The following is a 13,422-nucleotide window of genomic DNA, read 5'->3' as shown; positions in this document are numbered from 1 at the left end:
TCTATGCGGTTACCTTGAAGACCGGGATTGCAACACAGGCGAATATCATAACGCTGAGAGTTTTTAGCGCGCAATGGAGAATCATTTTCAGCGATGAGTTAAACATTACCGCTATCTTTTGACAGCTAACTGAAATGAGGGTTTGCACAACTGGATGTAACCGTTCTCGATACGAGGAACGCATTTTCTACTGTGTAGGCTAAATGGAAATTTTTCGTATTAACACACGGATACGCCTTGCTCCGGTCGCATAGTTCATGCTTCGGCAAAAGGAAAGCTAGGTTCGTAAAGCAATGCGTCTTTGATTGGGCTCGTTAAAGTTTTTGTTACATTCCTCTTTGTATTGTATACTGTTGCAGTGATTACAAACAATTGTATTCTTGTTAATCATTATTACTCTCGCTCTGCATGGCAACCTTTGCAGTCATATTTATGAATTAAAAAAACCCGAAAATGAGCCCACTTGTTAATTCAACCCTTTCACAAATCGAGTGATGTTTTTGCAGTAACTTTGTTGGTTTTTTGCGCGCACTGTGATACTTAATAAAAAATAACTCCCAGAGTCTGCGCCATCCTCCTTGCCGGAGTATTACGGATACCGGTGCCAAGTATTTAAGCAAGGGTGGCCTTGATGAGGATGACCAATGACCAATTCGTCATGGATCACGATGCATACCCTCCCTATCTGTCTGATGTCATAAACGTGGAGTGGACGCCAGAGTTTTGGTTCTCGACACTGTTCGAGATCGGTACAGATAGAGTTGTTTATACTGCGTAAACTCCAAATGCCTATCGCTGTTGAGAACTCTAATTAAAAAAAATTACGTCAGCCTTCGTGGTCTTCAGCAGGGAGTCGAAGAAAGGCCGAATACGTAATTATGCACAGGAATTGTGGAAAAACGAATGTTTTCACACGGGAGTCGCTTAATGACATTTTTTTCAAACGTCGTAAAATTCTTCTATAAGAATCAGTGCATTTGCAGCACCAGTGCGCTTGCATATTGTCCCAAAAGTGTGTGGCCTAGAATAATCGTAAAGTATTTTACGTCCCAGGCTCCCCAACAAAGGTAGAAAAGAAATAAAAAAAAAAGCAGTGCTCCAGCTTTGCTGGAACAGCTGAGAGCTGTTGAGAGTATGGTGCCTCGATGCGCACGCCCTCGCGCCCTGGCGGCGGAGGGGGGCGGGCGCATCGAGGCACCCTAGTTGAGAATTACGTTGCCTATTATTACAGTGAACTAGAATATTCTAGTTCACTGTACTATTATGCTGTAGGTCTTTCGTTCTGAAAATTAAGAAGTAACTAATCAGCAGTTTTTTTTTTTTTTTTTTCAAGCATTTGATCCAGGAATTGTCAGTTCAGAAGTTGTATATGCCCTTCGGCTGTCTGAAATGTTAGCATTAAGGTGCCATCTGCACATGTACCACCTTTACAAAAGAAGAAAAATCTGTCGCGTTAACTGCGCGCGAGTATCTCTCATTGAATGCACAAGCAAAGCCCCATCACGTACAGCGCTCTTGTTGATATCCCGTTTTCTCTTCTCCGTCGCATCTGCATCAATGCAGTACCGTTAACACGATGGCAATTCGATGCGTACGTTAAAAGGTACAAAACGTGCAGCGTGGGTCAGGCGACGAGCTGGAGGTAATGGCATTATAATCGACATCAAGAAGAAATGATAAGGAATGATGAAGATAGCAGGAATGGGCATGAGCAGGGAATTTAACACAAAAGTGAGGATAACTGACGGTAGCTAAGTGTAACAAACTGAATTTCAAGGCAGGGCAAGTATAGCAAGGAGCGAAAAATAATTAGGTGGCCGGATGACGTTGAGAAGTTCGAAGGGGTCAAGTGGAAGTAGCTAGCACAGTATCGGGTTAATTGGAGGAATATGGGAGATACTTTCGACCTGCAGTGGAGTATATTCCGCTAATGACAATGAGTCGTCAGTTCGCTGTTCGAAAAAGTTTTTACGCAATGGTGTATCGACGCAAACATTTTAGTCTGTTTCAAGGCGGCTGGCAACGCGAACGCGCTTATTCTTCCGTGTAGTGATTAAAAACTAACTGGTTTTGTAACTATAAGTTGACCTTAGACATCGAGACTTATTCTACACACTAGGCCACGAAGCAGTCAGTAGCCCGAGGTAGGTGCCACTGCACTTCAAGCTTCACTGTACTTAAAGAAGCTTAAAGCTTCAATACCTGGTATTCCGGGTATTTGTTTTAACCTGTAGAAATGTTTCTCTAAATAACCGTTACAAATAAGGCGGCATTGTTATGAAGGCCTATTATACACAGTGCTGGACGCTGGGGTTAAAACACTATTACTTATTACGTAGTTATCATTTTCATTTTAATATAATAACAAACAAATATAATAATTAATAATATTAATTATTATAATAATATAATATATTATATTTTAATATAATAATAATAATAATATAACAGTATAATAATGAGGGAAAATATGGTACTGAATACCGCTGTCAAACCAATGATTCAACCATTCTTAATAAACAGGTGTTCGAGGCATTGAATCGCGGATTCTACGCGCAAATTAACCCGATACCAACGCCGACGCATGACACGCGCCATCAGTGATGGTGTTGGCCCAATTCACCCGATTACACTTTCTGTCGTCAGATATTCAGGCCTACATTTTATTTTTCGGAGACGCGCACGCCACTTCTATGTGCTCGTTAGTCTGCCATTTGACACGGAAAATTCATGCCGCGTATGCTACGCTATAGGCCCAACCTTCCTCGTTGTGTTTCTCATTATGTTCCTTATGTTCATTATGTTCATTACGGTCCGCATTATGTAAGTAGAGAAGACAGGCTGCCAGCCTCGCTTTACGCTTCACCTATATGCACTGCGCCCCTGCATTTTGCCACCCTGTGCTTCTAACCTGATCATCTGGCCAGTATCCTAATTTATCGCCGAGACAGAACAGTATTTTCGTTTGGCTTTGCAGCTCTTCTCTCACAGTGTGAGGCCCGTAACGAAGAGAAGAGAAACAGTCGGCCCGCTCGACGCCCTAGAAATGCCGCTGTCTTTCCGATCTTAGAAATGTTTGAATCCGACATCATGAGCGGCTGCATAATTTGTTGTGCATATCGCAGGCAGATGTCGCCATAGTCCGGTCTTGCAAGCACAACGGCATGTTTGTTATGTCAAACCAAAATATCGATTTCAAAGTTTAAACTCTAGATTTGCCTATGTTGAACGACTCTAATTCACCTACATAATGACAACCCTGAAACCAGATAGAAATAAGTAACAAACGGTAATGGCAAAGCGCATTTCAAGTGCCCCTCACTGATGAATTAATGTTCGAACATGCCATGAAATGCGCGTGCAAGGATTACGCTGTCGCATCTTGAAATGTTTTACAGCTATGAATATATCACTTACATTCCAGTGCAAAGTAGTGTTCTGTGAGCAAAAAATAACAAATTCGATCCTGCTCGCGCCACGGCTGACTTTTTATCCAGCGGCGGTCAGAAGAGATCAGCTCGCTGTCCACAGGAGAGCCATATGCTAGCGATGCAATTTTTTGTACATGTATTTATTAAGTTGTTAAATTATATCGCCATGACGACAGTTTCGTGCTACCAGAATTTGTCATGACGATTACGTTTGAACGAAATGAGTTATAAGAAAAATAATGATTGCACTAAAGGATAAAAAAAATCTCGCTGGAGAAACAATTTCGTACATGTTGCTTAATTAGGTATTTAATTAGAGCCAATCAGGTTAATGTGACGTAGAAATAGCCGGGAGGAGTAATGGCAAAGTCCAAATAGTGTCACGGGGTACTCGACTTTAGAAGTAGGCCTAACTTTTGGTGGCGGGAAATTTGAAATGATTGAGCATCAAGGAGCGGGAATGGAAGTGATTTGCGTGCACCAATGATGGGAATGATTAGAAATTGTGTAACAGATGTAATCAACCAACTTCAGTCTGAAAAATTCCTAGAACTGCGAAATCTGTAGAGGAGAAACGCGGAAATCTGACCGTTGCTGCACATATTACAGCGCGCGTCCCTTGTCGAACACAACCAGCGTTCCGTAGGACGCATCAAAGTTCACCGGCGTTATATAATTGTTTTAAAGGAAAGGTAAGGCACAGTATATTTCACTCACGGAATGCCACTGACACATCTTATGAACAGTTGTTCTTGTTGTAGCTGTAGGAAGAAGGAAAAGAAAATGCACGGGCCTGCTACTGGCTCTGTAGCTGAGCCACCTCCGCTGCCTCTTGCAGACAGAAGAGAAAATAGAGAAGAACGAAAGGAAGAGGGAGAGAAAGACGCGCGCCGCAACAACGGCCATCGTCCACCATCACCGAAGCGGTGGCGGATGCAATGACGGCCTACAACAAATAAAAATTCTGTGGCAGGCTAAGCCCCGACTGCCTTGTTTTTCGTCTCTATCGAAAAGCGGCCGCTGTTACCGGAAATCAATCCCGCATCCTTGGGCACAGCAGTCAAGCGCCCTAACCACTTCACAACACAGGTAGGAAGAATTCTGCACGATTAAGCTGTCTTGCAATGAACAGCGCTTTGGAGCACTCGGACTGTGCAAAAACCGTCAAAATGGCTACCTCAGGTTTGCACCGGACAAAGAGACCAGGGGCAGATTTTTCAAATTTTCTTGTTGGTGTACGTTCTTATTATAAAAAAAATTGAAAGTGCACCTGACAGCCCTCATCAACTGTTATGAATAAAATTTCACCCCAAACCCGGTAAAAAGCTACAGATTGAAAATCTAAGACCAATTTCTTTGACATCGTGCGCGGGGAAACTCATGGAACAAACATCCTACGACTTGTACATGCCTTTGTCATAAGTAAGATCGCCTAGGCAGTCCCGTACTTACACCTTGCCTACTGCGAGAATGCTAAAATTTAAGCAATCATCAGGAAGAGCATAAAAACAGCCCTTGGTCTCCCCATCAGTATGTCTACGCACCGGCTAATGAAACTGGGGGTGCACAATACGCTGGAAGAGGTGATAGAGGCCGACAAAATCTCCCAGTACGAAAGACTGGCAAAGACCTGGACAGGAAGTAGCATACTGCTAAAACTAGGTATTCGATACGAAAGCCAAGAGGACCAGAAGACGGGTGTCCCGATGGAAGTCAGGAAGCGTCTCAAAATCCCCCCGCTGCCACGAAACATACACCAAGAGCATCATCAGGAAAGAAGGAAGAAAAGGGTGGAATCGCTGTCGCAATAATTATTTAAAGTAAATTGTAAATATAGACATATATTTCAGAAAATTACCTCAATATTATTCGCAAGAACAAGACTATAATTGAAGAGACTGCATGGCATACATTCATGATAACAAGTCCCTTGTTTGAATCTACAGAAAGGATGCGCAATTAGAACGCATATCAGCTGTATGTGCGCTTTCATTTTACCTGCATTGTTGGTGTGTAAATTAAATATAAGGTCGTTTTTTATATCAATGTGCTCTTCATTCTTTCGCCGGTAATAGTAGAGTAGGAATTTCCTGAAGCTGTAAAATACATTTATTTTGACACTTTTTTTTTAATTTGTGAGAGCGCTGCTCCACTGCTGTTAAATAAGGGGGGATTTACTCATTGTCATCCACCCAAGCGCTGCCATACGGCTACGAACTTCGTAGTTAAAGAAAAATTAGTTCTGATCCGGGAATCGAACCCGGCACCATCGCCTTTCCGGGGCAGTCGCTTTACCGACTGAGCTAACTAGGACGGCCAGTAGATAAGATGGTAGGGCGAGAGCGAATTGATCTGGGCTATGCACTACGATGTTTCTGAGAAAGCTGTATAGCTTTCCTTTGTAGCCGTATGGCTACGCTCGGGTGGATGACAATGAGTAATTACTCCTTTATTAGAAATCTACTCCGCTTTGGGGGTTTCCCCTAAATATTTGACCTCCACTGCTGTTGTAACCAGCTGCTGGGCTATATGCACTTTGGCGGAGGTCGCAGGGTGGCTTTCAAGGTTAATCAGCGCAGCCTTCTGCCTTCCACCTTTTCTATTTTATTGCTCATATAATGTCGATAAAATTACAGAAAGAAATTACTCATTCATTAATTCAATATGTGAAGTAGGCAGAATCGGGGACTTCATGCAAAGCGCGAAATTGAAGAGAATTGAAGTCGTTGGCATATTATATTTTATATATGCAACTGTGTTGCTTGCTATGATTCTATAAACGGCGTAACTAGGATGATTTTTTCTTTTTTTTTTCAATAAATGGAAGTATAAAAGTCGTTGTATTTATATTGTACTCTGTATGCCGAGATTTGGAAAATGTGGATGACCACCAACGCCATTGTCTGTGTTTTAGTAGGAAGAGCGGACGGCCACGTTTTTTTTTTTTTTTACTGATTTCATCTCCTACAAGCGAGTGATTTCATGTGTGTCGGTGGCTCCACGGGAAGGAGATGGAGTTATCAAAGATGAAGACGAGTCCAAAATTTTAAAGTTAATATCTTTATTTCTTTTTAATAATATATATTTCTATCACGGTCAATCCTTGTCTTAAAGTGCTCATGTAGCTGACAGCACGTCTTGATACGGAGCTTCAGTGTCTGCAAGAATGCCCATTAGAGTGGATGAAGGTGTCATTCCTATGAAATGCAGAAAAAGGCAAAATTAGTGGCAACCATAACGGCTGTAAAAGCATCATACACAAAAACATACGGTCATGCTTTTCACAGGAGGCACATTGCTAGCCTGTAACATATACCTCTGAAACAAAGTAGAGTTATTTGCCGAAGGTCACAAGACACCAGTAAAAAAAACAGAACAACAACATGGAGAGGTTTTGAAAATTAACACGTAAAAAGAATTAAGGCTGACGGTTTCTGCTTAGAAGCGACTTGTGATAGCAACTTTCGTTACAAAACTACCTCCTGTGCTTCCAAAGACAAAACTACCTCCTGTGCATCGCTGAAATTTTTTTGGCGGCAATAAACTGATTGCATGAAGAAATCTGAATGCAGACACAATTATGGAAGACAGTTATATAAATTTAGGTTATAGTTCAGGCCGTAATAATCGACCACTCGTTCAAGTCTCACTTGTCTTGATAATATTAGAGCTCTTTACCACTTAGAACCGCAAGTAAATAAAGTGATAGTTCTTCAACACCTCTTTTTTGGCATTCGTTTCCGGGCATGATGCCTAAATGATTCCGTTCACATGTCCTAATGGTTAGCATTTTCTAATTAATCAAAACAACTTTTGGAAGTGATCTGTTCACAGCAATTTTTGTGTTGAGGTTGGCATGATTTAAACTGCAGCACAATATGGAGTCAAAACATCAGTACGCTTACACTTCTTGAAAGGAGCGACGTAGCCATATGTGTCCAGTCCGTATCCGTAGTTAAGGCCGTATGGGGTGAGTCCGTACCCGTAGCGGTAGCGCAGGGGGTGGGCGTCGTACCGGTGGCTGTAGCTGTAGCGAGCTGGGAGATAGCCGTAAGAGTAAGATGGAACGTGGTGAACTGCACCGACCACAGCAGCAGGCGCCGATCCATGGACGGTGTGGACGGCGGTTGCGGCTGGAGTGAAAGTGGACACCCTGGCAACAGTGTGTGGGACTCCCGGCTGGACGGTCTGGAAGCTGGTCACCCGGGTGGCCTTGGACACTGCCGGCGCGTGGTGGTACGCGGTGGACACAGCGGGTGCCGCAGCGTACACCCTCGAGACAGCCGGCACTGCGTGGTAGCTGGCCACTGGAACACCGTAGGTGGGGACGTATCCGCCGAAGGCGCGGGCAATTAGGGCCAGAAGGAGGCAGGTGTTGAGCTGCAGTAGAATTCTAATTTACGTTTCTTTGAGCGGCTGAACAACTAAGGGACGCACAAACATTTAGAAAAATTGTAATAAAGCAGTAATAAGATTGATATATGTACAAGAGTAAATAGAAAATGAAACAGAAAGGAGTTATCAAGCATAAACATGAAATATCTTTAGAAAACTTCGAAACGCTGGTTTTCAGCACTGCGGATGAATACGACAGATAGGATGCGGGTAAACTAAATACTATTTTGAACGTGAAACGATAATTAAGAAAGTAACCAGGGTGACGTTTCCTGTGAAATGAACTCTATATGCTATGATAACATTTGACTGAAGGTAGACGACAGGCCAAGAAGATTTAACTTCTTTATGTCAGTTACAATAGCATCATATTGCGTAGTTATGGCAAAGTATCCACCGACTGAGCTGGATGGATTGGATTGGCATCCATACCTTCCTAGGTATGAAGTAGTTCCTTGAGATGGTGATGCCTCAGTGCTGAATGTACCTTATTTCAGTTGAACTTCAAGCGGGGTTTTTCAGAATACATAATTGCTTCTTTTGAACAGTTCAGTTTACCTTCACTGGCGGACTTTAAAAAGGGCGTACTGCTGGAAATCTAAATTGCGGCTGGTGTTGAGAAAATATGTCGTTAGCATGATTGTGTCTTTCCGCGAATAAGAAAAGCAGAATCGTTTAGACATTGTGTACAAAGTTGTGCACCCTGGGTATTCCAGGCTTATTACAGTAATTTACTAACCATAACAGTCATGCCATTGCTTCTTGGGAATGAGTGTCTACAATGTCTCAAATACTACACTTGTTTTCTAATGACTGCTGGTGGAAATTCTAGTATTAAAAATAAAATGAGTTAGGAGCACCACCTCAGCCGTGATTGTTCTCTCATCAGTACTAAAGTCAATTTGTTTCGTAATTTAGCTTCATGTAACATTTCCAAACAAGACAGGATTGTATTCTCCGAAGAGTGCGACTTCTACAAAACCAGGCATTTCATATTACAGTTCTTGAGGTTTACAGTTCGTACAAGATTTTGACATGAGTATGTTTAACAACAACCAAATGAATTCAAACCAACATTATTGAGCACCTTTTTAAATCCGGTTTGGAATGCTAACAATTTTCTTTCTTTAATACTGACTGTCACGAGTAAAAATATGTGTAATAAATCTACATCCGAACGTCCCCTAAAGCGTTAATATACTGCAATAGGAATCATAGTTCGATATATATTTGCACTAATGCTTAAAAAAAGATGGTAAAATATACTTACGGCAATCATCTTTGCTTGTTGGCTGTAGTGGTTGGCCCGGTTGAGTGAAGTGGCAAACTATGGCAGTTGCTTATATAGCCCACCACCGTCTGGAGTGAATTCCGTCTTTATAGAGTTAAAGAAAATACAAATTTAGTGACACTCCTTATCTAACCAGCTAACGGCGTTCAAGGATAAAATCAGTGCTCAGCGCTCTTTCCTAACACGTCGCACTGACCCTAATATAGACAGGCGAATTACCATACCGTGCGAGTCTCGGATCGTCCTCGTAAAGCGGGGGGGGGGGGGGGGGGGGGAAATAAAAGACGAGAAAGAAATTCTCAGACATATGAAAACACAAAACAGCGTCAATGCTGCATATTGCTAATTTTCTTGGCTGTGAATGCGGTACATTGAACCTTGCGTTTTGATTTGAATTTTCTTGAGCTTAAAGATTGCTATGTCTAGAATACAATTCTCAGCGCGATGCACTGGAGGACCACATAGTTTCAGTAGTCGGTTTTTCACTGAACAAGAAAGCTTTAAGTACAGTATTCCCGAATTATCCCAGAGCGAACACTTTGATTTACTGTCTTTGTGGACTACACTAATATAGAACCTTCATTTCAATACAAAAGTTGTGGAACTTTGCTGCTTTGCTGCTGAAAAATGCACGATGTATTCGTGATTCATCATACGACAGTTATGTTGCATCTTTGAGTTAGTGGTTATGGGTACTCTGGAGGCAACCTTGCATCGATGCTCTAGTGTCTACAAAGAGAAATCGGGCGCTTCATGTATGCACAGGCATAACACTTACTGAGCCCAAGTGAGCTGCGCTGACTAGTAGTAATCTGGATAATTTTTGCGCACTTTATCCAGGTATATCAAAGATCAAATAGGCGAATTTCTCTTGCTTGGTAGTTAGAATATTTGACTTAGTTCACTTAGAAAGTATGGAGCATGTACAGGCAGTCACTTACGAAAGTCCAGCAGTTCCATTTTTCTGCTAACTCTGTCACCTTACATCCGTCACTCTTAAGCGATTCTATTATTGCAAACTAGACTACTGTGGGAAGGCCGTTACGTAGGTACCACGGTAATCACAAAGTTCAGCCTCAATCCAGCTTCCCCTTCTTGCATCAAACCTATTGCCTCATTTCCTAACACAATGGTATGAAAATAGAAGCGTGCACTGGCGTCACGGTGTCCATCATTCTTTGAAATGTGGCAGGGTCCGAGCACAGGCACAACGGGAGCACCTTAAACTCATACAAACCATCTGGCGTGATAACAGAGGCGTTCTCTGTAGGTCTGATTCATCCTCCTGTATTTGCCAATATCCACTGCATGGGTCAAGTGCCGAAAAGAAAGTGGCATGGCGAAGGCGATCGAGGGAGTCTTCAATGCGCGGCAGGGGGTACACATCCTTTTTTCGTGACGTTGTTGAGGCATCTGTAATCCAAGAAGAGTTCCATCCTACTTCGTAACGAGGAGAACAGGCAAAGCCGAGGGGCTCGTCGAGGGTTGGATAACGTCTTCCTGGAGCATTTCTGTTACTTGGCGGCGGATGGCGTCGCTTTCTTTTGAAGACACCTGGTAAGGACGCCGACATAGAGGACGCTGCTCGTCGGCAACTATAATTCGGTGCTTCTTTAGTGGTGTCTGTCGGACCTTGGAGTTTGATGCAAAACAGTCGGGGAAGAAATTGATAAGATTATCTACACAGCGTTTCTAACTGGTAAAGAGGTGCGAGTTCCCATTGGACTTAATGGGTGCAGACGTCGCATTGTAGGTCTGACGAGTTGCAAAAAGCGCACTGGCCTCTACTCTCTCCACGTTCTTCAAAATAAGCGACCATCGTGTTCGCCTTTAAATGTTGGGGTTCACGCGTGAAGCTTGTCGCTAGCACTTAGGCTTGCCGATGGACAAGTTCGACAAGGCCCCTAGCTGTACAAAAAATTGTCGAGTGAGAAGCACTGACATGTTTACTTCAGCAATGCCACGCATGCTGGTGTTCTGATCACCAACATGCTTCCGCGACAGGTCATAGACACAGCGGACAGTTTGGCTAACATATGGTGCCCCACATGAGAGGGGAATGCGGTACACCACTCCTACCGCGCAGTTCCCATAGGGGAGCTCCTATTTTGTAGCAAAAGCAACACTACGATAGCGAAAGCGAGACCTCGGGTGGCCGCAGCTACGTCGTGAAGAGGCGTAGCTACGAGAAGTCGAAGACGAATAGGAAGACAAAGAAGAGCAAGAAGACGAAGGAGACGAAGAAGGAGAAGAAGACGAAGAGGAAGATGAACGCTCGTTTACCCGCAGCTAATGCTTTAGTTCCACATTCGGTTCAGCAGCGTTGAACCCTTCTCATTTTTTTAATTGCAACACCAGCAGGGACACCCATTAATATGTGGATAAAGCTTCTAGGGCTTGGTAGGTGTGGTAAACACCAGGGGCACGTTGTGCCTACCCGCAACGTTTTTTTGTGGAATAAATTGTATACATAAGACACCGCCATCGGCTTGGAAGAAAGGGGCTCAGCTCTTTTTGTTTTCTGGTGCCCTTTTCTTTCTGCAGGATGGCCTCAGCTACATCTGATATGACCGGTCTAGGGAAACTGAAGCAACAAGCCACAAAACCTGGTTAATAAGACTTTATTGCTTTTTGTGAGGGCATGACATTTGAAGCGCAGATTCCAAGCAAGGTGAGGCTATGGCTCTTTTTGACCACTTGCAATGCGCCGAATCATAACTTAAAAAATCTTTTCTGGTTTAAGGGAAGCACATCCAACAAAGATGGTCCTCGCAGAGCATCAGCTTGAGACCTAAAAATGCAAGATATTGCTACGAAGACAACGCAGTGACGCGGGGCGGAGCGCTCGCACCAGGCCCACTGGACATTAAAGCATATTTCATCGTCATGGCATCACGTCGTTCAGTTTCTGTTATGTCGTCGGGTCCATCGTTTGCCTCTTGCCAACATGTGATATTTGGTTGGAAGTGCGGTTAATCCCCTTTTTCGCCTGGGACGGTCGACGCCAACCGTACGCCGGGACCGTCGGCCGAAAGCCCGTGGAAATCGCCGCACAGCTCCGCCTGATCTCTTCCTGCTCAGACCCGACAAGCTGCTGTTCCCAGCCCCTTCCCCAGCCTTGAGCGTAACACATGACGACCAGGAAGAGCTGAAACCTAAACCGATCGACCCCACGACGAAGCGAGCTCACGACCACTTAAGCGAAAACATTTCCTCCGCCACCCACCACGTAAAAATATTAGTGTCGGGCAGTTTGTGGATGAACGCTGCCCCTTATCCGAATTGATGAAAAGAAGTTAAAACTTGAATAATAACATGGTCAGGGGACGTGAAGGTCCCGTTTTTAAGTGAATAAAAAGTAATCGACATATCTAGAAACTTTAAAAAAAAGGTTTCCCCCCTCCCCCCCCCCCCCCCCCCCCCCCCCGCCCCCTTATAAGAATATGCAAGTAGGCGGTCAACTGAAGATAAAAATAAGTTGCATATATGGGCGCCACGCAGCAGCCAATGCCTATGCCTTTACGCTGCAGAAGAAAAACAGATTGGTATGAGAGATAAAATTAACCTGCAAATGACGTTTTAGTAAAGTTAAAGAATTATCAAGAGAAACACCAGCTGAGTTTTGGAAGGCCACAGCTCCCGAAGTTTCACTGCAGTCTCTCACAGAAACTAACAATTCAGCATGCGGCACTGAATAAAACAAACCTATGTCGACTGAAAAGGCGAAACGTATCCGATCATGCACAACCGATAATGCTCTGCACAACGTCAACGACTTCTTGCAATTTTTGTTTTTATCAGAAAGGGGTCATCCACAAGAATATGCTTACGTTTACTCAACAAGAAGCGACTCACGTTGTGCTGTCAAGGACCCTTCTCGCTAGCAATTGTCCTAAAAGGCATTTCCGGTTTGTGAATTTTAGCCGAGAAGAAAAGCGGCAAGTAATTCCTTGAACCAGCATCAATAGTGTTTGCTAGTTAGGGCAGCTGCATACAGTTGTCGTCACTAGCAAACGCTACAGGGGTGTAGCATCCACCTCATGTGCGAGAGAACCGTTGTCCTAATACCGGTGCCACGCAATGTACCTCTGGGTATGCAAAAAAAAAAAAAAAGAAAGGTGTGAATACATCACGTATATAATAAGGTTATGACAAAGCAGTTAATTCTGTGGAACATCATGTTCATGCCGGCATTGTGCGAAGGGGGTGTAATAGAAGAGCCTTACTGAAAATTGCTATATACATTTATAGCTCTGCAAAGCTGCCAAGAAAGCAATAATCTCCCAGTTAGGAGGTTTGTCGTGT

General features: G+C 43.5%; 1 protein-coding gene across 1 annotated transcript; it reads right to left on the bottom strand.

The window, feature by feature from the left end:
- Positions 1-6,548: 6,548 nt before the first annotated feature.
- On the bottom strand, positions 6,549-8,464 carry LOC146196413 (uncharacterized). Its single transcript, XM_084596994.1, has 3 exons — positions 8,415-8,464; positions 7,337-7,824; positions 6,549-6,589 (listed from the first exon to the last, which is right to left on the bottom strand). The coding sequence occupies exons 1-3, from the start codon at positions 8,462-8,464 to the stop codon at positions 6,549-6,551; spliced, it is 579 nt and encodes a 192-aa protein (XP_084453120.1).
- Between the last annotated feature and the right edge of the window lie 4,958 nt (positions 8,465-13,422).

This window comes from Amblyomma maculatum, chromosome 3 (assembly GCF_055883805.1).
Source record: "Amblyomma maculatum isolate TAMU_Amacu chromosome 3, ASM5588380v1, whole genome shotgun sequence".
NCBI lineage: Eukaryota > Metazoa > Arthropoda > Arachnida > Ixodida > Ixodidae > Amblyomma > Amblyomma maculatum.
Note: the sequence above shows the minus strand (reverse complement) of the source record. Positions and strands in the feature narration are given on the sequence as shown.

Coding starts and splice junctions, on each gene's coding strand:
- LOC146196413 (XM_084596994.1), bottom strand. CDS start 8,464: ATGCTAACGACATATTTTCTCAACACCAGCCGCAATTTAGATTTCCAG. Junction 7,825..8,414: donor CGCAATTTAGATTTCCAGCA/GTACGCCCTTTT, acceptor AACGTAAATTAG/AATTCTACTGCAGCTCAACA. Junction 6,590..7,336: donor CGTCGCTCCTTTCAAGAAGT/GTAAGCGTACTG, acceptor GCATTCTTGCAG/ACACTGAAGCTCCGTATCAA.